This window comes from Lepeophtheirus salmonis, chromosome 4 (genome assembly GCF_016086655.4).
Source record: "Lepeophtheirus salmonis chromosome 4, UVic_Lsal_1.4, whole genome shotgun sequence".
Classification (NCBI taxonomy): Eukaryota; Metazoa; Arthropoda; class Copepoda; order Siphonostomatoida; family Caligidae; genus Lepeophtheirus; species Lepeophtheirus salmonis.
In genome coordinates, this window is record NC_052134.2 from 41,160,991 (window position 1) to 41,183,677 (window position 22,687).

A 22,687-nucleotide genomic window follows, 5' to 3' on the forward strand; every position below is an offset into this window, starting at 1 on the left:
CGTCAGCTACCCTTATAGCTATGTACATACTTCTATCTACAAGTTCCCCTCTAGCGGCAAAGTTGTCTATTACCGGTAAGGCACGTACTCTCGAAAGGGAGAAGAAGAAAAATATTAAATGCAATGATGAAAAGGGAGAGTTTTTGATGAGGAGAAAGCTCTCCCAGGGGGCTTTCTATTCCATATTCTCTCTATACTCCTTTAAAGAAGTAATTCCGCCCTGTTTTTTTTTGTTTTTTTCAAGAGTAACATTTTTTATTCTTTTTATTATTGTTGTTCTTTCAGAAGAACCTTTTTTTCCTTGAGCTTCTTTGCCCCTTAGTTCGTCCAGAAGTGAACATAGTAATTTATTTATTTTATTTTACGATTTTTTCATTATTTAAGTAGCAAAGTGATATTATTATAATACAAATCGATTCTTTGACAAATAAAATTATATATAATATATATTTGGAAAAAAAACGTTCAAAAGAGACAACAAAAAAAATTGATAAATAAAACTAAATAACTTATCATTCAAGACAGCAAAAGAATTATATACAAGTATATATATACATCTACAAACAAATCACCACAAAATGGCCTTTATATAATTTGGAACAAGAGGAAATTTGAATTTCAAAAGGGGAAGAAGCTGCAGGTTGTGTGATCCGTTATAGGTAACACGAGTCATTTTTGAAGAGATTCCCCAATCGTATGGTGCGTTGAATAATAAAACATCGATCGACTTTACAAGTTCTACCTATTCTACTTCTCCTTCAGTCCTTTGAGGTGAAACACGCTACTGTTTTTTAAATGCCCACGATCGGAGTGTCTCTAGAGTCTCGTCATTTGGGTTTCCTTTTATTTCCATACAACAACAATAATCAAGTTGATTCAACCAATTGCTTAAGAACGACAAGTACAGAGTCAACAACCAATTCATCACCGCCTGTCTCCAATTTCAACGCTGCCTCCCTCGCACCATTCTCACAACGAAAACGTGCCAAACCATTTCAAAATTATCCTTCTGAAATATCCTCTTTTAAAGCCACGATTTTAGGACTACGCCACTTCTCTCAACTAGTAGCTTGGTTGTGATATTAGAAAAAATAAACACAAGAAAATATTTATTTTTTGAAAAGACAATATAAAATAGTGAATCCTTTTTGAACTATACCTAACCAATCAATCAACCAATTAACCAACCAACCAACCAACCCATCATTAGCTATTATCTTCATAGATATTTTTATGAATTTTTGCTAAAAAAATCAAACTATCAAAAATTCAATCTTCTCTGCAAAAAAACATTGTTTTTTTTGGGTGCTTTAAATAATAATTACACATAAATTATCTAGATATTTTAATATTATAACAAAAGTATATATAATTAAATTAAGGAAAAAATGGCCGATAACAAACCCGCTGCTAACAATTCTTACTCCCCACCTAAGGCTTTTCAATTTGCTAAAAAACCTGAGGAGTTGAGTGGATGGGAAGGATTTAAGAAATTTGTTTGGAATACTCAAACTTCAGAATTTTTGGGTCGTACAGGAATTAATTGGCGTAAGTTATATTTGATTGATATATTTATAATTTCTCTTATGGGACAATAATCACAAAAACCTCCATTTCTTTTTATTATTACCCCTCCGCCTTCTTTTCACTGCAGAAAAAGGAAAGTAGATAGAAGAAATACAATACTGCAAAACATAAACCCATAGGCCCTCACAACAAGGGAGGGGTCCTCTTTTTTACATTTTTTTTTTGTATTTTTTCCATTGAAGGTGTCATTTTTTAGTCAAATAAATTTTATGTAAGTCGTTTGATTTTATTTTGTAAGCTACAAATCAATTTTAGATAAACCATACTGAATAATAATCTGTGGGAAACGGCTTCATTTTCGAATTCAATTACTTTCACAAGGCTTCTCCCTTTTATTTTTATTATTAATAATAACAAAAAAGTACGACCCTGAATGCATAATCTGTGCAAAAATAATAAAATTATATCATAATGCTAAATCATTTTCCTATAGGAGGATCATTTCAAGGACAATTTCCTCACACCACTGAATAAATTAATAGCTTTTAAACAAATTGTTCATATATATATATATGTAGGTTTCGTGACTTTACTCTTTTCCTTCTATTATCTTATTATGGGAAGCTCCAAATCTCTCAAGAGCAATATTTTCCCGTATAAATGTCAACAGTCCCAGTAATTACATCTGCTAATAAAAAAAAAGGAAGAAAATAATTTTAAAAAATTGTTTGAAGGAGATTTTAATATGATTCTCCTTTTTTCATACAAAAACGAAGAATTACAATATGTATTTAATATCTAATATCCATGATATAAGGGTATAATTACATATATGTAGGCTATGGCTCATAACCAACACATAGTTCTTTCTCTCACATAATAACTTTTCTTATTTTGGTATGTAACTGTAGGGTTAGCTATAGATACACATAATTAAGTGGAAGAACAGTTTGAATGCTGATCTAATAATAATGCCCATTTGAAGGTGAAAGGGGGGGGGAGGGGGAAAAAAGTCAATCACTGGCAGTTGACTTTCCCATTTAAGGGATTTTTTTAAGTAAAAAAGAAAAAGAGGGAATATTCTGATTAGTCAATCACGCCCTAGATTGTAATATATTCACTGCAGTAATTAACAAAGTTAATTGTATTGTATTGTTAATGTAAATGAATTAACAACTTTTGTATTGTGGTATTTCCACCTAATTCATAAATTTAAATATTTTACCTTTTTTTCATTTTGATTGGTCATTTATTATGTACATATTTCTCTATGGAAAGAAGGAAGAGTTAGGGTCAGTCCTACTAAAGATAAACCCACATAATAATAATTATGAAAGAAGGTTACTCCAGATTATTCCATGTCTTTATTTGATATACTTCTCCATAATCAAAGATCCTTTGTGGATACGATAATCTATAAATATGTATCAACGCTCATGCTGCATGTCCTCACCATGGTTACTAAGCCACATCTAAATAAATACATATGTTGTCACATTATAGCTATCCATTTTATTTTCCTAATATAGCATAATTGTATATCACAAAATGATTTGATAATTTTTCGATGATTCATCAAAAATAAACCAGTGAAATGTGATTTTTTTCAAAAAGGGCTATCATTTAAATGGTCATAGAGGGATAGGGCATAAAATACATTCGTTATAAATGATAGACATATCCCATTAGTATGTGGGAAATGGAATTCATTTCTAATTCGTTATGATAATATTCAATATTTGACTAATGCTTACTGATTACTTTTTGCACAAACCAGAGATATTGACTCTCCTTTTCTCTTTTCTAGTCAAAATTATACTATTCTATATCGTGTATTATTGCTTCCTTACCGGATATTTCATTGCGATGCTCGCAGTATTCTATCAAACATTAGATGATAAAATCCCAAAATGGAAAAACTCAAACGGGATCATTGGTAACAATCCAGGTAAGAACTCTATTAGATACGCTATGCCCATGTACATACGATATTGTCTTACACAATATACTTTGTCATTTTTGTTATTAAGGACTTGGATATAGGCCTGGTCCAGGACCGGACAAAGTTGAGAGTACTCTTTTAAAATATCGCCACGGTTCCTTGAATGGCTCTGGAGATTGGGATAAACTCGTTGGAATTCTAGATACTCATATTAAAAGTAAGTCATATATTTAATATTCTATTATATTCGCATAAATAATGTTGAATAAGTTGAATTAAGTAACTAATTTTGGGACCTAAACATGATGATTTGCATGATTATAATGTGTGTTAATGTATTGTTTAATCCCCTTTTACCATCTTTTATTTTTCAACCAATAACAATTTACCTTCTACATAGTGCTCAGAGATCTTCCAGATGAAGAAGTGAAAAGTAAATACCTACTTAATATATAACTTAATAGAAAAATTTACTAAATGCTAAATAATCAATCAATGGGTCTTCTCTTCTTTCATCTTATATGCGCTATAATCCGATTTTACTCAATTTATAGTTCCATATCTACTAATTAACTAGGGCCCTAATTATTGAAGACATCTTAATACTTTTTGGAACAGAGGATCCATTGATACGATACATTTTGCTTTAAATTAATTTAAAAAATTGAATCAATCAACCCTTACTTTTATTCATTCTGTAATTAGAGCAATCAAAATGTAAAAGACGAAGTAAGTTAAGATATATATTAATTATCGTATTAAAGAGTATAAGCATATGTTCGTTTAGCACAAAAGTATGTATGTAGTGTTTGCAGATCTTAGTTAATGTTTGTTTTTTTAGCTTGTGAAATTAATTCAGAGCTGGGAAATCGGACTAGGGATTTGTGTTAGAGATAAAGCAAAAAAAAAAAGCAAAAAAAAAAGATGCATTTATGCCACATTAAAATGTTATCCCAAAATTCGCAAGACTCAAAATGAAAACTTAAAAATCAAACTCTAATGTATAGGGATGTATCAGTCTCAAAATTTGAACACCTTGTCTAATATCTGAAAGATGTCCATGAATGAGACACAATAGACGTTTCATGAAAGGATCTTGTAGTTACTATTCAAATCCAAAGATTATAAGAATGCGTAATACTTAAATTAGACCTTAATGAATAATTATTGCAAACTATTATCGTTCTTTAAAGATACTTTAGGTTTTATTGGACGAGTATAATTGGTAAGCTGGCATGGCTATTTTAATATTATATATGCGATAATGATGCCGTGTAGAAGGTGTTTTAAAATATGACTACCGATACAACCCCATAGGTTTAAAACTTTCTGACTTAAATCAAAAGAATTGAGGAGGCTTGGGACTCACAAACATCCATCCCATATTTAAAAATAACATTTTGTAAGCACCATTTATTTTTTGACATGATGGATCATTATGATTGAATATGATAATGACAAAATCAGTAGAGCATAGAGAAAGACTCCTATTCATAACTCGATCTCAAATCATGAATATTTATTAAGCTCTATTAGACAACAACTTCAGACTCAACTTGGAGTGAAATTAACAACTTCTAGACTTGAAACTCCTCTAAAACTCGTAAAAACTACTTATAAACAGATCTGTATGATATTTATCTCATCATACAGCTACAATATCTTACTCTGAAACACCCTATTTTATTTAATAGAAAAAAACAGGGGTTGGGTGAGGGAGGTTTACAAAAAACAACATGGTTATTGGGGAGGATGGTAAGTAAAAGAACCATGAAAGACCACAAGGGGGAGCGGGTAAAAATTATTTCAAAAAAGAACCACGTGGTTTGTGATTTCATACAAAATATTAATCATAAGTTATCAGAAACAATCTTATGCCCTAAACATCCCCGATTCCTCTGTGTTTTTTTGTGTCTGCTGTCAATTTTTCTACTAATCTAGTCTCTTATTAATGTTTTGAACTTTTATTAGTTGAACTCGAATCACCTCTTCTTGGTTAAAAGTGAACAATTCCTTACTATTGAATGACTACTGTTGAGTGGAATTGTCAAGTTAAAACTAAAAAATGATGCCTGTTTTACTTTTTCTTTTTGGAGGAAAGATTGCGAGATGAGTTAAAAGGAGCTCTAAAATATGTTTTATCTTTTCATAAAAAGTATTTAGGCTTATATTCTAAATCCGAATAAATCCCTAACACTGATAGACTTTATAAAATATATAATTGCTAAAGACATATGCCAATAATGATGCAGCATTCATCTTTGTCACCATTCCCATTATCTTTATTATCTGTTTTAACCCTCATTCAAAAAATGATGTAAATGGGGAGAGGAGGGGGGAGGGAGAATTGGACCCCTTTAAGTACCCCTTCTCATTTTTTTGTCAAGAATATTTTCTCTTTTCATAAAAATAAAGGAAATTTTTCTACTAGGAACATGAAAATTACTATTTATATCAAGGATAACAATGGTGGTATATATTACAATTTATGCCCCCTGCAGTTGTGCATGCTACCTTGATGTTTTGCAATTAATTATATTCGTTTAATATATAAGGATAAATCCCTAATCGAATAACTTGATGTGAACATATGTGAAGAAACAGACATAAAATAAGTTCAAAATTGAATGTAGGTACATTTTACATTAGAAATCATAATTATTCAACTTATGCTCTTTTATGTTTAAAAAGTGACCTTTTAAAATTAGAAACCGATTGTGGGCTCTTAAGATCATATTGGATGTGAATGATGAATATATATCTTATAATAAGGATTAAGAAATGTACTCATAGTCCCATTTAAAGCCAAATAACGCTAAAGATAATCCATCAAACTAGTAAATTAGTTTTCAAAATAACTTTTGTTTGTTTTATACTGAGAGTTTTGCTTTGATGTTCTATCTAATAAGAGAAAAAATTTGTATTTTAATATTCTGACATTTTGTTTTTTTATAAAGTAAAGATAAGACGGAAATATAAAATTCATTTTTCTCCTATCTTTCTCGTTTATGTTTGTTCCTCATACATAGGAGTATAATTAATTATACATATCTTACAAAGGTAATCCTAAAACATCATGTCCTTTTTTATTAGCTGCGAATTTTCTGAACGTTATGAAACTACAATTAAATCCAAAACTGTGAATACTTGCTCGTAACTGAATGTAGAGTAGTTTCATAGTTAAAATATGTAACTGGCTATCTGTCAACTAAGTCTTTTTTATTTATCTTTTTAGAGGAAGGGTTGCAATATATAATAAATAGTTCTATGTCATCTAAATCAAGGATATGATTGAATCCATTTTTGGTACTGAAAAGAGAAACTTATATTATCAGTATGGAGAAGGACTTTGTATTCCGGTTATTGTCGGTCTCTTTCACAACCTTTCCCCCAAATAGAGAAAGAAAAAAATGGCCAAAATCAGTTGATAGCTAGCCAATTCTTCTTCATAACTGTAGTCTTATTCTTTGTTCATAAGTAAATAGTTGTTTAAAACGGATTTCAACGCATTTGCGTTCAGAAGAATGACAACTGGCAAACGATTACAATCAAAAACATTTTTATGTTCGTTGCCTCCTACTGTATGAACATTGATTAATACATTTTGTAATAATATGAAATTGTGTTTATTCAGACACTGAGTCAATCTTTCACTTTCACGTCCCTTTCTTGGTTCTTAAGAGAAACTATATATAATGGTTTTATTTTTAAAGGCAAGGAATATTATGTGGTTATGTTAGGGAAGAACAGCATGGTAGAATGTATATAATATGCAGTAGAAGAGTTATAGAGATGTACATACATCTTTTGCGTGACATAAACTATGAAGTAATGATTTAATATTGAACGTATTGAATTCAAGTAATAGTGCTGTTTACATACATAAATACATACGTAAACAAAAAATTATATTTCCCTCTTTGTTTTCACAATTTTTTATTACATGATCATCATAATATAACGAATGCTTTCCATTTCCTTTCCTTTCAACTGAATTTTGACTTAATCGATAGGGTAACAACCCTCCCCCCCCCCTTCTTCTATTACCTCTTCTTCCCTCCCACTCCTGTTTCTGCTCGCTTTCGATTGTATCTTACACAATTTGCCCCTTATATATATATATATATAGCTCTTTATTTTATTAAAAGGTTGTCGATAGCTGTAAATGTTGTAGTGTAAAACTCTAGTATTTATAAGTAATCATTAGTTCATGGTGAAGAAAAAAATATCAATATTAAAACATATGAATATGTAGTAACGAGATAAATTATCACAAATCTCTTAACATCATCCTTTAATTTATTCTGATAATTTGAATATAATTTGAGGGAAGAGCAGCTTAGCTGTCATGACATTTTATTAGATTCCCTAAGAGCAGCTATGAAACAAAGGTAATACACACAAATCTCATCAATCTCCAGCAAGAATAACGCAGTAATTAAATAATATTATGAGTTGAACAAATCCTCAGTGATTCTCTTGTTCTTTCATGGTGTTTCTTCTATAGTTAAAGAATAATGATAACAGCTTTGGAAAGCAAAGTGACTGCTCTAATTACCAAATAGAAAAATTCATCTAACGCGTTTTGGAACATATTTTGTACAACTTTAATAATAGTTCCATTGATGATGCAAATTGGATTCAATATCAACTAATTTTAAGGGTTTTTTCGTTCCATTTTTGAAGAACAAAATGTAGAGAGATTGTTATATTAAGGGTCATGCTGTTCAAATTTGATTGAAAATGGTTTAGCTATCAAGATAAATATCTACCATTGAGGTAAGATTTTTAGACTTGAAAATGAATAAAAAATCAGTATGTAGATATAAATATTACATAGGAATTTATGAGAAACAATTTGATTTACATAGATATATGATTAGATGTACGTAGTTACTTTTAGCATTTCCAAGAGTGATGTACAGGGTTGGGTTTCCCCATCACATTGTACATACATATGATTGCATATTATGATTATTTTAATAATATTTTTCTTCTTTTTATAATTTCAGAATATAAGGGCTCTATTCTCACAGGTGGAAATAGAATCTCTGATAGCAATCCTCCAGACAAGATTGAATGTGAATTTGATCGTCTTCCAGGAGACAAACAAATCTGTAAAATAAAGATAGATGACCTTATTACTGGGCCCTGCACTTTTGAGAATAACTACGGATTCGAGAATGGTTCTCCTTGTATCCTCATCAAACTGAATAAGGTATTACTTAAATTAATATGAAGTAAAAGTGTTCAACTCTCTTATGATTTTCCTTTTTTCCTTTTAGATATTTGATTGGATTCCAAAGCCTTTCCTAAATTCGACGGATTTCATTAAACATGGTGCCCCTTCTGGATTGGTGAAGTACATAACTAAAAAAGAAAAGGAGAATTCACCCGAGGTAGGGAATGCTGTCTATATTTGGTGCGAAGGAGAGAATCCAGCGGATCGAGAGCACATTGGCCACATCGATTATTATCCTTCACCCGGGATTCCAACCTATTACTTCCCTTATAAAAATCAAGAAGGATATTTGAGTCCAGCAGTTTTTGCTCATTTCAAAAAACCTAAACGTGAGTTTCCCAAAGTGTATTATTATATCTATTAATTTGTGGTCTCCTATCTGTCTATTGGGTAAAACCTTTAAAACTAATCAATAAATATGTCACACCTTAAACTACTTTTTTCTGTCTCAATTGTAAATTCTTCTTTTTGTTTCACTTTATACTTGCCTTTTTGTAAAAATGTATTTTTTACCGTTTTTTTAACTATACAGCAATTAAACCCTCATTAAAACTTTGAAATGTACATCTATATTAAACAATTTAGATCTTAATTATTAAGTAATATAGGAGGAAGAGGTTCACACCAAATCAGAACAAGATAAAAGGTTACACAATTTATAAATGTTCTTCAGTCTAAAATCTAATACAACATAGATTACTGATTTCCCCCCACCCCCCCAAGATTCTTTGATTTTTTTTGACAAAAACGCAATCATACACTCTATAAAAAAATTGGTATTGACACACAACCTAAAGACGCAGTTGGACTTAGGTTAGACAAATGAAACCAAAGTATTAAATAGATGTGTTATTTAAGATTTTAAAATTAATTGACCAATTTTCTTTTTTTTGACACTTACTAATATTCACATAAATTTTATGAAAAAAGCTAAGGGTTTCAGTTACTTAATAATTAAACTAATTATGATTTTTTTTTCTTATTTTTCAGATGGTGTTCTTATTTCAATTTCATGTCAAGCTTGGGCTCATGATCTTAAACACAACAAGGCAGAGAGAGAAGGAACTACTCATTTCGAACTCATGATAGATTAAACTCCCTAAAAAATCGAGAACATCATTCAACTATAATCATTTTCATGTTAACTCCACATTTAATTAATTAAAGAGCGAATCATAGACTTTTTGAATGCCATATTCTAAACAAACTCTTAAAAAATATTAGTCAGGATATTAATTAATGCTTCATTAATTAGTATTAATTATATTATTATTATTATTATATCTCTCTATAAAAAGTTATTTTTGGTTCATGAATTCCCCCAAATTCATTTTAATTTATGACAGTTTCCGTGTCTGATTTTTAATTGCAGTTATATCTCTGTATTATTTGATTTTTCTTTATTTTTATTTCCCTTCCTTCCTCTGAATCCTTCTGCCATTCCTTGTACCCCAAGATTATTTCTTATATTGTTTTTTGGTGCACACTGCTGATTTCTCTATATAAGAGTTGCAAGAACCTTTTATGTTATATTATTTTACTTATAAAGAGTCCAAATCTACAACAAATGTAAATAGCCCATTAGATTTCGCTCTTGTAATATTATTATTATTTTTTTTTAGCAAAGGCATGTTGTTCTAAAAATGGGGTTCTTGCAGGGAGATTGATCCCAGGGTTGTGGCGGTGGAGCAAGAAACTTTTTTTTTCTTCACTTCCCTTCCTTGGCACCGATCCATCTCTTTCTCTCTATCTCTATAAGTAAATATCTATCTCTCATTAATCTAATATATTTCCGAAATAGATCGATTTCACTTTTTTAGTCACTATTAATCCTATAATTATATGAAAAAAAAATTATATTGATGAAAAATTAAAAACATTATTTCTGTGAAATGTAAATATAAAAGCCAGAAGTGATGCAGCACTCTTCTCAACCCTTTTTTTTATTATCTTTATTTCCAAACTAACTAGCTCACATTGTGTTCTTTGTTAGACATCACTATTTGACGACTGAGTCTTATTATGTTTATTTGATTATATACATAAATAAATGTTGACCCATCAAAAATGAATTGATGCACAGAAATAAAGGAAAAAGGATTGAGGTGTGAATCAATCTCTTCGGCTTTTATGATATTTTTTCAGAAAAAACAAATAAAAAAAATAGAAAACATCCCTTCAAATTTTTCATTGTTATTCGACAAATTCTTGAGGTTTTATTTTTCTAATATCTAATTCATCGCTGTCCTACACCCACCGCTATATCCAAATATCTAAGGGATTTTTAATAAGAAAAGTTGTAACAATCTCGTATATTAACAAAATATGTTGAAATTTCTTTCAATGACAGATTTACATAGTTTTCCAGCCATATGTATATTTGTACCTAAATATTTTGAACACAGACTTATTGCATTGGAGGCATTTTCCATTACAGCTTCTCCATTCTTTCTTAAAACATTTAGATAGTTTCTCAGACAAACGGAATGTATTTCAAACTTCATACAAATAGTAGCAAGAAAATCATATCAACACTAAAGTAAGCTAATATATTTTTTTCTCAAAAATCCAGACAACATTTGTTTTTTCAGTTACTTAATTTCTTCCATTTTGATTAATAAATTATCATAATTAATCATTTGTAAGTATTACAAATTGAAAAAAATACCGGTCCTAATTGAAGAAAAACAATATTATGGACAACTACCTATATTTTAAAGGGCATAATTGAGGCAAATGAAGTATAATTATTCTACGATCTAGAATCTAGACCTGTTTAGTAGGCTTCTTAAGTAGGATAAATACAACCGCAGTATAATAACATCAAATAGCATAATATTACGAAAAACGATAACGATAGTTTTTTTATGTCTTTGAATGGTTTAACTGAAAAATTGTTCTTACTCTATAATAGCCTACTACGTGTCGAGCGGTGATAAATAATAAATTTATTTCGTATCCTTCATTAAGCCATTGATTCTTATACTTTTTGACTTGTGACAGTTAGAATTAGAGTGTCTTTTTCACCTTCCTCCATTCTTACACAAAAATAAAATAACTTTGTTTAAAATAATGATACTAGTTGGCAATATTCTTACATCCCCCTGAAGTTGCTCCTGGTTTTTGTGACAAAGTAACTGAAGGTGAAGAATATCATTAATATTAAGCTTGATGATATGGTCCTCCACGAGACATTATTTAACCAATTTGTCACTTTCACTAACTAAAATTGCCGCCCATTGATTCATAGTTAGTATTCACGGGTATCTTAAACCGTCCCAGAAATCTAAATATAAAGGTTTTCGCTCCTATCCTCAAGTACGTTTCCAGACTAATATTTCATTAAAACTAAATTACATTTTAATTTATAATTCCAATCGTCAATATGGTTACCTGGCGTTAGACGTCTTTATGGAGAGCTTTTTATGGTCAACTACTGGTAGAATAAAAGTTCTGTTTACGTTCTAAGTTAGTGTTGCATCAGAGAAGTGCACCACTTTTCAATCAAAACAAAAACTGTATAGGTGTATTTACGTACATTTCAGTTCTCCTTGCATTCCTTTCATTTTACGAGATGGGCAAAATTCCTGGTAGACTAAATAGTTGTAAATAATCATGTACGTTTATGAAAGTATCCATTTAGGCCACTAAAACACATTATAAAACAAATAAGACAGTTTTTATCAGTGGGACTTTTTAGTCAAATCTGCGGTACCAACTGACAATTGTTACTTTTATATAGGTAAATTTTTCCAAAATGTCGACAAAAAAGTACAAATATTTACGAAAGACACCCGAACATTCATGTTTGAATAATTTAAAAAATATATTTTCAGTTAAAATTTCATTCAGGGCGTAGAAAGTAAAAATATTGAACTTTTAATATAAAAATATATGATGTATAAATTTTTCATTATAGTTGTTTGCTTAATAGTTTTTTAGATACAACTCTTTACTTAATACACAGAAATCCAAACATGAACAAAACAATTTTAATAGAAAACTACTTAATTTGAATGTATATAATATCTTGTCCTGTAGCCAAGCCTATTTTTTCCGAGTTCAAGCCCTTTGAAAGATTCAAAGACTACTCTAAGTCACCATGCCTCAGTGTCATCATGCTATGATAAAATGACTCGAGTATCACAGTTCTCGTAGTGTACAATTTCATAAGAATACATACAATATTGATTACTTTGAATACCCAAATATTATGTCACATTAATCTTTCCATCACAGTCGCACAGAGATACTTCGATAGCTAAAGCACATACTTTTTGACAGTCCATGTTCTCATAATTCAAGTCCGAGATTAGTACAAGTCATGATGTCTCTGAGCCAAGTCGTCACCAAATCCGATATAAGTCCACGTCCTTATGCTCCAGGACAAGCCCATGCAAAGATAAATTGAGATAATATCGTCCTTTTTTTTTACTGAGTTCACAAATACTTAGTTTCATTTAGGAACTCATAGCATCGACATCAAAGGAATAACTACTTCATCAATGATGGATTTATGATCCTCCATCATTCAAAAAAATTACTTATTCTTCCATTGTCATTCTATGGGACCAAAGTAACATCCATCGCGCACACACGGAGCGACGATAAACATGACCACGTATCTATTCACTCAGATTATGCACCCATCAGTGATGAGAGACCTACAAAAATCAAGAGATTTACATGTAAAAACTAAAATACTAAATAAAAAATAGGAAAATAATCGATAACTGACTTTCTTCTTGTTGATACAGCTTGACTGCATTATCTGGACAGCTGAAATCTAGTTCAAGATATTTTGACACTTGTCGCCTTTAACTATACATTTCTTACTCTGTGAAGAATAAAATCAATTTGCACATAATTTCAAATGTTTAATACATTACTCACATATATAGGTCCGAATTATGTGATGTTCTATGTAAATGGTTAGAAATTTAATCGTTTCACTCATATTGAGCAAGAAAAAGAGTCGTGTTTTTTTTTAGATTTCTAACACAAAATAACACAATTATGTTAAATAGCTAGACCTAAGGTAATATTTTTTTTCTTCAGTTTTCCCCTAAATAGCTTATGCTTCCAAAGCTTCATGTTTAAATGAAAATAGAAAACAACTTTTTTACAGCTACTAACGGATTTAGCATCTTTATAGAAAATAATAATTGTACATAAAAACTCGTCAGATATTACTAGAATAAATCTATAACATATTTTTAATAGATATCAAATATATTGGTATGGCTGATTTCCATATATTAAAAATTTCCATATTTGATGTTGAAAATTTATGATAAGAAGTTCTTATTTTATTATCTTTGAGCTTTTGACCAGATGTTTTGCTAGTGTGGCAACAAGGAACCAAACAAGTTGATGGGATATTTCACGTCAATAAAGAATAATCCCTTTTTAATTATATATTTAATTTTAACTAATTGACGATAAAATAATATAAGTTATTGAATCAAAAGAGTAATGGTTAAATAGAGAGGTTACGTTATTTTAAAAGTGAATAGGTTATCCAAATGTTAAGTAATTCATGATTAGCTATGCTACGGTTTTTTACAAAACCGTTTAATTTTTAATTTAATTTTTATTTTTATTCATAAATTTAACTTTGTTGAACCCTTTTGGCAAAATATTAATTAAATATTACATAAATAAACTTGCTCAATAAAAAAGATTTAAAAGTTCAAACAGAAAATTAAATAGTATATTTTTTTAAAACTTTTTTGTCTTTTATGAATAAAAAAATAAGGATAGATTGATTGATTTAACGAAGATATTTAAAAATAATTAATACATTAGACATATGAATTACTGGCAAAGGATTGCCCGGAATTGCTAGGGTAAAGGAAGGAGAGGGAAATCACATTGAAAATGGTCAAATTAATTAAGAAAATTAAAAAATATTCAGAAAATACTTCTATATAATACTAATAATTATAATATGAATATTTCGTTGTTGTCGAAAAAGATCCTGATAACTTTAATTTTATTTCTCTTGGATTCTTCCCACTATATCAATCCGATTAAGTAAGGTAATTTAGAACGTCTCATCATTGCACCTCCTCACCCCCTCTCCCCGCCTCCTACTCCCACTAAAAAAAAGTTACTCTTAGCCTCTTGTAACCTTAGTATTATTATTATGAATATAAAAAAAATAATGTGTTATAAACTTCAAATAACATACCAACATATATGCATCTAAGAAATTGTCTAGATGAAAAGTACATTTTCTATTCAAAAAATTCCCAAATCGAAATTAGTGAAGAAAATTGAAAAAAAAAAATTCCAATAACTTTGCAAAAAAATAGTTAATAGCAATATTAATATTGGAATTGCAAAAGAAAAACAAACCTACCAAAAAAAAATTGTACTTGCAAAAACAAAAAGTTATGAAGAATAATGTTATCGAAAAAATAACCCTCAATAACTGGTTCATATTTGCAAATATTGCAAAAATTATGTAACAAAATATTGAAAATATTACATAGAACAGTTAGAGTCTCAAATTCTATGTACAAAATGTATCGTTTTGTTGAATTTCTTTCAAAAATATTGAAAATTTACTTTTGATGAAAAGATGGGAGAAAAAAGAGAAAAAAATTGAAAAATTATTCAGAAAATGACAGATATTTCAGTTAAGCAATTTTTATTTTGCAAATTTAACCTGAAATAAACGAAATTCCAATTTTCACCGATTTCTTTTTTACCCAAAGTTTATTTGATTTTCAATAAATTAAGAAAACGTAGTTATTCGTATAGTTGTTGTTTGAAACACTAATCTCTTTTTGATAAATAACTCCAACCCTTGTCTAGTCCCCATGGGCTGTAAAAACAGTTTTTGTTTTTTGGGCATAGCATAAGCCACCCTTATATGACCCTCCCCCCCAAAAAAAAAAAAACGACACCCCTGTCTTAGCACGTACAAGATCAAAAAAGGGACCCATGCAAAATTTCAGCTCCCTAGGTTCAACGGTGTGGGAACGTACAATGGATATCTACACCCACAGACAATCTCCCTTTTATATATATAGATGACAGTGATATTTTGATTTTGCTTTTACAATTGTTGTGTCTTGACAAGGTTGAAAGACACGAACTATTCAATACCAGGAATCCAAGACTACCGAGAGAAACAAGAAGAATGCGTGGAGGAATGAGACTGAAGGAGTTATATAAAAAGGTATATTATAGACATGTTTGTTAATCGACATTACTCACACTGACAAATACATGAGAGTTACAGCTATTTATACTATTAAGATAGAAGTTAAAACAGTACTTTACATATACACATATTAAATAATAATAAGAATAAGAGGAGGGGGATAAAGGAAGGAAATAGAACCTTTGTAGTTTTTAAATACACCACAACAATTATTCTTTTCCGAACAAAATCCTAGATTAAGGTAGTCTTTGACCTTCAAACATCATTTAATGACTTGGAAAACGTAAGGCTTTGAGATCATAATTATATACAACTCTTTCCGGTTCAAAAATACCATGATCCTTCGTTGAGTTCTCCAGAAAATGTTTAATGCCTTCTCTCTTTACATTTATATTTCGATTGCACAGATTGTTAGCTGTATTTCTATTATAATTTATAATGTTTATGTTAGAACCAATTCTTTACATAATGAGCATTTACACTAGTTTTGTTTTAGATGTACATCTTTATGAAGTGTTTTTTTTTAAAGGATGGTTGTTTTTTCTAAGTATTGAAGCAAATGGGCGCCTGATCGAGTAAAAAATATCCAAACACAGCTGGCGCTAATTATTATTGTAAAAAACTATACTCAATAAAAAAAAATATAAAATTATGTAACTTCAATGTGTAGTGTAAATATTTCTACCCACTTCTGTTTAGTGGATCTCCCCATAGCCAAAAATTATTATTATGACATTATTTAAATAATTAATTATAAATGAATTATATACATAATATGCAATCTTTCAAAGCTTTATTCATGTTTTCCCCGAAAATGATAATTTCTTATTAAAAATAAAGTATTGTTGTCTGGCATAAAGCATGCACTTTATGTGTCTCTTATAAAATGTGGCTAAATTGTATTTTTTGTGGTACTGTACGGCTTTAAAAATCAGAATAATTACTAAAAGCCTCTATAATCACTTTTTATCTTCCATATTTTTATGTGATTAATAACTATAATATGGGACAGTCGTATAATGCCAAGAAGAAAGTAACCCAATTTGAAAATCTAAAATTGTTAAAAAATATGCACTTTTTCAAAAGTAACTTGGTTATTGCATTTTATATAAAGGCAAAATTAGTACAAGCTTTACTCTGTACAATATTATTTAATTTATCATTTTTTATAAGAAATAATCCTTAGGGGAAAACTATTTTTAAACTTATAAAAGATTGTTGATACATAGTATTTATTAATTATAAATTGAGTTATTTTGACTATTTTTAGGTGAAATCTTTTTTCTATAAAACTATTAAATTTAGAAACTTTAAGGACAATGTACACATCTCTAAAAATCAATCAATATCTCTCAAATTATATATTTCTTTAATTTTTAACAAACGAACATTTTAGGACTTTTTACCAACATTTTGAAAAAATAAAGATTTTTATAAGTAGGAATGGCCTCATTAAATCATTAAGTTTATAACAAAATAACGGTGAACTGAGAACAAATATAATGGTGAGAAGATTCGTTTTGAATAAATTTATATCATAATATTACAGAGTAACAGTGTAAAAAAATTATATTTTAATTTTTATCTGCAATTATTCAATTTTACATATATATAGTTGAAGAAAATTGACTTATTCCACGTCCATCCTATAATTCATAAAACTGAAAACTTATCAATTTTCCAAAAAAAAAAAAAAAAAAAAAAAAATTGCATCTTATTTGTTATCTACCTCTTATGCAATAAAATAAATGTTTCAGCATCTTTCATGATCTGTATATATACTCAACAGGTTATGTCACTCAATCATCAATTTGCCAAGAATTAAATACAAACTTGAGCCACGCAACTTTTGAAAAAGTCAGTATAAAACTCCTCTAAAAAACCCACTTCCTCTAGCCATTTAAATGTACAAGTATAGCAAACTTAGATAAATTTATTATAGAAACTTCAGCTAATCAAAAAGCACATATTAATAATGAAATTGCAAAGAGGATATTTGCTATGAATTCACGGGTTTGCCTTATTTCAAAAATAATGAAACAGTATGTAATTCCATTGATGGTCGGCCGAATATCCATAACGAAACTATTATATCCATCATTCTAACAAAATCAAATTGTCATATTTTCTTACTTAGACGATGGTCACATCAGAAAATCCCCACACCTCTGAATATCTTCTACTTTTGGTTCAAAATTTAATAACAAAGGTGATACATGATTTCAATTGTCATGTACAAAGTGTTGTAATGGACAGTGTAGCTAATGCAAATAAGATGATAAATTTGCATTTCGTTGGATGAATTTTCAACCCGTATTCGCCCGTGAAATACGGAGTTTCGAATAAGAGCATCTCTTGAGATGGATGATCTAGTTATAAGTATCTTCCTTCGATTTTCTCTATCTGCCTTTGGTCCTAACTCTTGGAGAACATAAAAGTCTACTTCTACTGGTCTTATTGAATGAAAAATGATCTTAGGCTTTAGCAATTCTCAAATTAAAATTGCATATGAATTTCAAATTGTTATATATTTTAGTTTTATGGATATAATTTCATATTGTTTTAGTACCTAATGAACATTTCTTTATTTTATATTTCACATCCAGACCATTTTATCTTAATCTAATAGTGAACTGATCCCGTCATAGTTTCAACCCTTGAATATATTCATTGTTATATATATAGATGTATATATTCCAACACAAACAGGGAGTTGATTCCATTCTCGTTTAAGGCTGTGCTTAGTTTGGTTCTATTCTTGGGATAAATTTTCATTCGGTCAAGTATTCTTCTTTTTTTTAAAGAGGTTTTGTCTGATGGAGTATTCTATGAATTGTCTACTACATAATATCATAGACAATGGTATGTCAAGGAGAGCCCGTGAATTTGTTTCTACAGAAAGACACTGAACTAGTATTTAAATACCTAATTTATTTTTGGACTGCTGTAAAAAAAATCTACAATAGTACCAATTATTTTATAGTCGTAAAAATTTCTGTAAAATGAATAAAAAGTGATGTTTTTTATTATAACCATAGTCACAGTGGTGATTTTTCTTTACTATACTTTTATTCAAATCGTCGCCATGGATATCTGGAGAAGCTGCTTTTCCCTCAAGAAACACCATTCCTTTGCTTTGGAAGTCCACCTTTCTTCTGGCATAGCTATATTCATCACAAATACTATACAGAGGCATTCAAACGTTTCAAATCTAAAACATTTACTAGATACTCTGGATCAACTCCAACTATTTGCGCTAATGATCCTAATTTCATAAAACAAGTTACTATAAAGCAATTTAGTAACTTCTATACGACTTTTTTTGCTGGTAAGTATTTGATTTCATTCAAGAAAAAATAATGAGATTATGGACAACAAAATATCGATTTGCTATAAAATTATTATAACAATATAATTTTAAACAAGAAACTTGAAGCAGTAAAATTAGCCCAGTATGGTCCAAACCTTACCATTAACAAAGAACTTCATCTGTGTACACGGATATGAGGCTTGATGATTGAACGGGTAAATGAACGACGTTCAAACTTTCGGTTCAATTTTTGAACGAAATAATGATGAACAGGAAAAAAAAGGATGAAGGGTCCTCACTTTGTTGTTTTTAACCATTCCAAATTTGAAAACTGGATATCCTCGCTTATAACAGTAACAAACTAAAATCAAGTGGTTGTTAGACACGGTTTCACTGATTTTTTTAAAAGGAATTAACAAGGGGACTATTATAGAAAAATTTAATAGTATACATGTATATTGACTAGTCAAGTAACAATGAAACTCGCTCTTTCTTTGTGGTTGACGGGAGTGTTAAATACTTTTTTCATATTAATAGAGAAAATACAGTAAATTTCAACTTTAACAGCTCACATATTACCCATTTAAAAAAATAATTGAATTATTTTTAATAAAAAGTTTAACCATTAAATAATTATCTTTTCAATAAAATAGAATATGTTTTATATATTTTTCATTTAACCCAATTGCTATAATGAAACACTTACATTATCTATAGTATACACTATATCACAATTTATATTCAAGCCAATTTCTGCAAATGAGCAAGAGCAAATCAATTTCCTGTCTAACTGTTACCACCCACTCCGTACTAATCAATCCAATTGCATCAAAACTATTAACTATCTAAAATATTTTTTTTGCTTCTGAAGCTAACAGTCAACTTCATTGAAATATAAAAATTGTTAAGTTATTCAAAAAATCTTCGACTAATATTTTTTTTTCACCAAAGATTGATTGGGTTGTGAATTATCTCCATTTTATCTCTCAAGGTATTTATTGTACAACCTAATATATATGTATTTTTTGATTTTAAAGGTAGGTTAAATTGAAAGTACATTATTTTGCACTTGAGTAAAAATAAGTGCACATCAAAACAAAGTATTGTTCTATAAATATTTCCCTGGTTAAGCTTCGAAATTACTAGATTTGTTACCGTGTAGTAGTGGGAATGTTTATTTTTACACAAAATTTGCTTCTTTTATTTTGCCCTCCTCATTTAAAAAATAAACGAATGAACGGGAAAAAAGTAAACGAGAAACGGAAACTTTTCAGAAAATGAAGGAAAGAACGGAAAAAGGGAGCACGAGCAAAGTCTGACGGAGATGAGCTATAGAGAAAATTCACACCCTTTGAAGGCTTAAAACTCACTAAAAAAGAATACCAACTTACAGCAGACAACCAAAGTACTAACCTTTTTTTTAAATATAAAAGTAACGTGATTCCAATGTTTTGTTTTAGATAAAAGTCAAAGTTTTATGCCATTATGCGTCAATTTCCATTATTTCAAACACTGAGACTTTCAAGTTCCAGGGTCTACTGTACTTAAAAAAAGTAAAACGTATATACTATTTGATTTCTCAGACTGTTAACACTTGTTCATATTACTCCATGATAATGGAGAATTAAGATCAACAAAGGATAATATAGCACCATTATAATTTAATGAAGTTGGTTTAAAAAAAGTAAATTTAAACTCTTATAGTTTAAAAAATTTACAATACGACTTTTAGTTATTTAAAAAGAGCATGTTTTAGATCCAATTGAAAATTATACCATAAGTGTGGATAATATTTCATGGCTTCTATTAAATAATTATGTCCATAATTCATTTACATAATATAACAAGTGGCATTGTACCTATATTATTTATTTCATTTTTGTTTATTCTAGATGTGAAAGATAAGAATTTGCCCTAGATGTATCTCACGGGGCTCAATGGAAACTTCTTCGTAAAGAGTTGTCTCCTATATTCACATCTGGAAAATTGAAAGGGATGATGGAACCTGTTACAGAAATTGCAGATAAATTTATATCTTACATTGACAACCAATCATCTGAGGGAAAGTCGATTAAAATTAAAGAAAAGTTTCAAGGATTAACCTTAGATATAATTGATGCATGTGCTTATGGAATTAAAACCAATTCTAGTCAAGAGCCAGATCATGAGCTCCTAAAGACATCAAAGAAATTGTTAGAAAATGCCATAATTATGAACAATATTCCAAAATGTATGATATTGTTACTTTTTAATCTTTTTCCTGGAATGATTGGTTACATTAATGTATTTGAAAAGGCATACGATGATTAGATTCAAGTGGCAAACTCTATCATTGATAGCCGGGAATCAGGAAACATAAAAAAGAAAGATTTTATTAATGTATTAGTAGAAATGCGAAAGAATAATCTTGAAAATCCAAATGAACTACTCAATAAAGAAATTATAACTGCTCAAGCCGTTCTTTTTTTTTTGTAGCAGGCTATGCTATAACATCCATTTCATTGTGTAACTTGATTTTCATCTTGGCAACTAATCCTGAAATTCAAGAAGCAATTTATAAAGAAATTGTATCTTCAAAGGATGAAGATTTTGATGAGCATTCTTATACATCAGCTGTAATAAAAGAAATGCTTCGAATGTATCCACCGGCGACATTGCATGCTAGAATATGTACTAACGATACTGAAGTAGAAGGAGTATTTATAAAGCAGGGAACGTTGATTGAAATGCCAATCTATGCCTCACATTTTGATTCGGAGTTCTTTCCTAACCCTGAGATCTTTAAACCTGAACGATTTTTCAAAGAAAACAATTCAGAGATAATACCCAATACATTTCGGCCCTTTGGAGATGGAAATCGAATTTGCATTGCTTATCGGTTTGCAATGATTGAGCTACAAATTATACTAGAGAAATTGGTTAAGAAGTTTCAAATTCTTCCAACACATGAAACCAAAATGACACTAACTAAAGGAGCATTGTTTCTGTTCGACACAGATGATATTGGAGTTCAATTTAAATCAAGGGATCACTAAACAATTCCAGAAAGTTACAAAAGTATATACTCAAAAGACAATATACACTATAATATTTTTTTTTTTATGACGAAATTTTAATTATTAAAAAGCTAAATATATATTTTCTTGCTAAATTACAAATATAACATGTTCAAAAGTTGTTTTTTTTAAAAGTATTTCATAATATCAATATATTTTTCACTGATCCTGAGCTTTGCATCATTTTAATTTCATATAGTATCTTTCAATTTTTTTAAGCATTAAAACATCAATGACTGTTATTATGTTTATATTATTTAATGTCTAATTGAAATTAAAGTCAATGTTTCATAAGTTTTGTTTGCGACATGATCTCTTCATCTCATTTCGACTAACACCCAAAAACTGTTGTGAACCTCTAATTTAAAACAAAAATATTGAAAATGGATAAAGTACTTTTTTTTGTTACCAATTAAACAATTAATAATTTTTATAG

General features: G+C 29.3%; 1 protein-coding gene and 1 pseudogene across 3 annotated transcripts; both read left to right on the forward strand.

Moving 5' to 3' along the window:
• The first annotated feature begins 269 nt into the window (after positions 1-269).
• LOC121115945 (sodium/potassium-transporting ATPase subunit beta) lies at positions 270-10,884 on the forward strand. Of its 3 annotated transcripts, XM_040710137.2 has the most exons (9): positions 291-342; positions 522-1,548; positions 3,335-3,475; positions 3,558-3,686; positions 3,870-3,902; positions 4,175-4,198; positions 8,482-8,687; positions 8,755-9,040; positions 9,702-10,884. In XM_040710137.2, exons 2-9 carry the CDS (start codon positions 1,389-1,391, stop codon positions 9,803-9,805), a joined length of 1,083 nt encoding a protein of 360 aa, XP_040566071.1. In that variant the 5' UTR covers positions 291-342; positions 522-1,388; the 3' UTR covers positions 9,806-10,884. The 3 variants fall into 3 exon arrangements, with proteins under 3 accessions (XP_040566073.1, XP_040566071.1, XP_040566072.1); XM_040710138.2 differs by lacking the exon at positions 4,175-4,198; XM_040710139.2 differs by lacking the exons at positions 3,870-3,902; positions 4,175-4,198 and having other exon boundaries at positions 270-342.
• Positions 10,885-12,285: 1,401 nt separating this feature from the next.
• Positions 12,286-22,418, forward strand: LOC121116606 (cytochrome P450 3A31-like; annotated as a pseudogene).
• The last annotated feature ends 269 nt before the right edge of the window (positions 22,419-22,687 follow it).

Excerpts from the sequence above, each read along its gene's own strand:
- LOC121115945 (XM_040710137.2), top strand. The coding sequence starts at position 1,389 with ATGGCCGATAACAAACCCGCTGCTAACAATTCTTACTCCCCACCTAAG. Across the intron at positions 3,476-3,557 it reads GATCATTGGTAACAATCCAG|GACTTGGATATAGGCCTGGT; the intron begins GTAAGAACTCTA and ends TTTGTTATTAAG. Across the intron at positions 3,687-3,869 it reads TCTAGATACTCATATTAAAA|TGCTCAGAGATCTTCCAGAT; the intron begins GTAAGTCATATA and ends CCTTCTACATAG.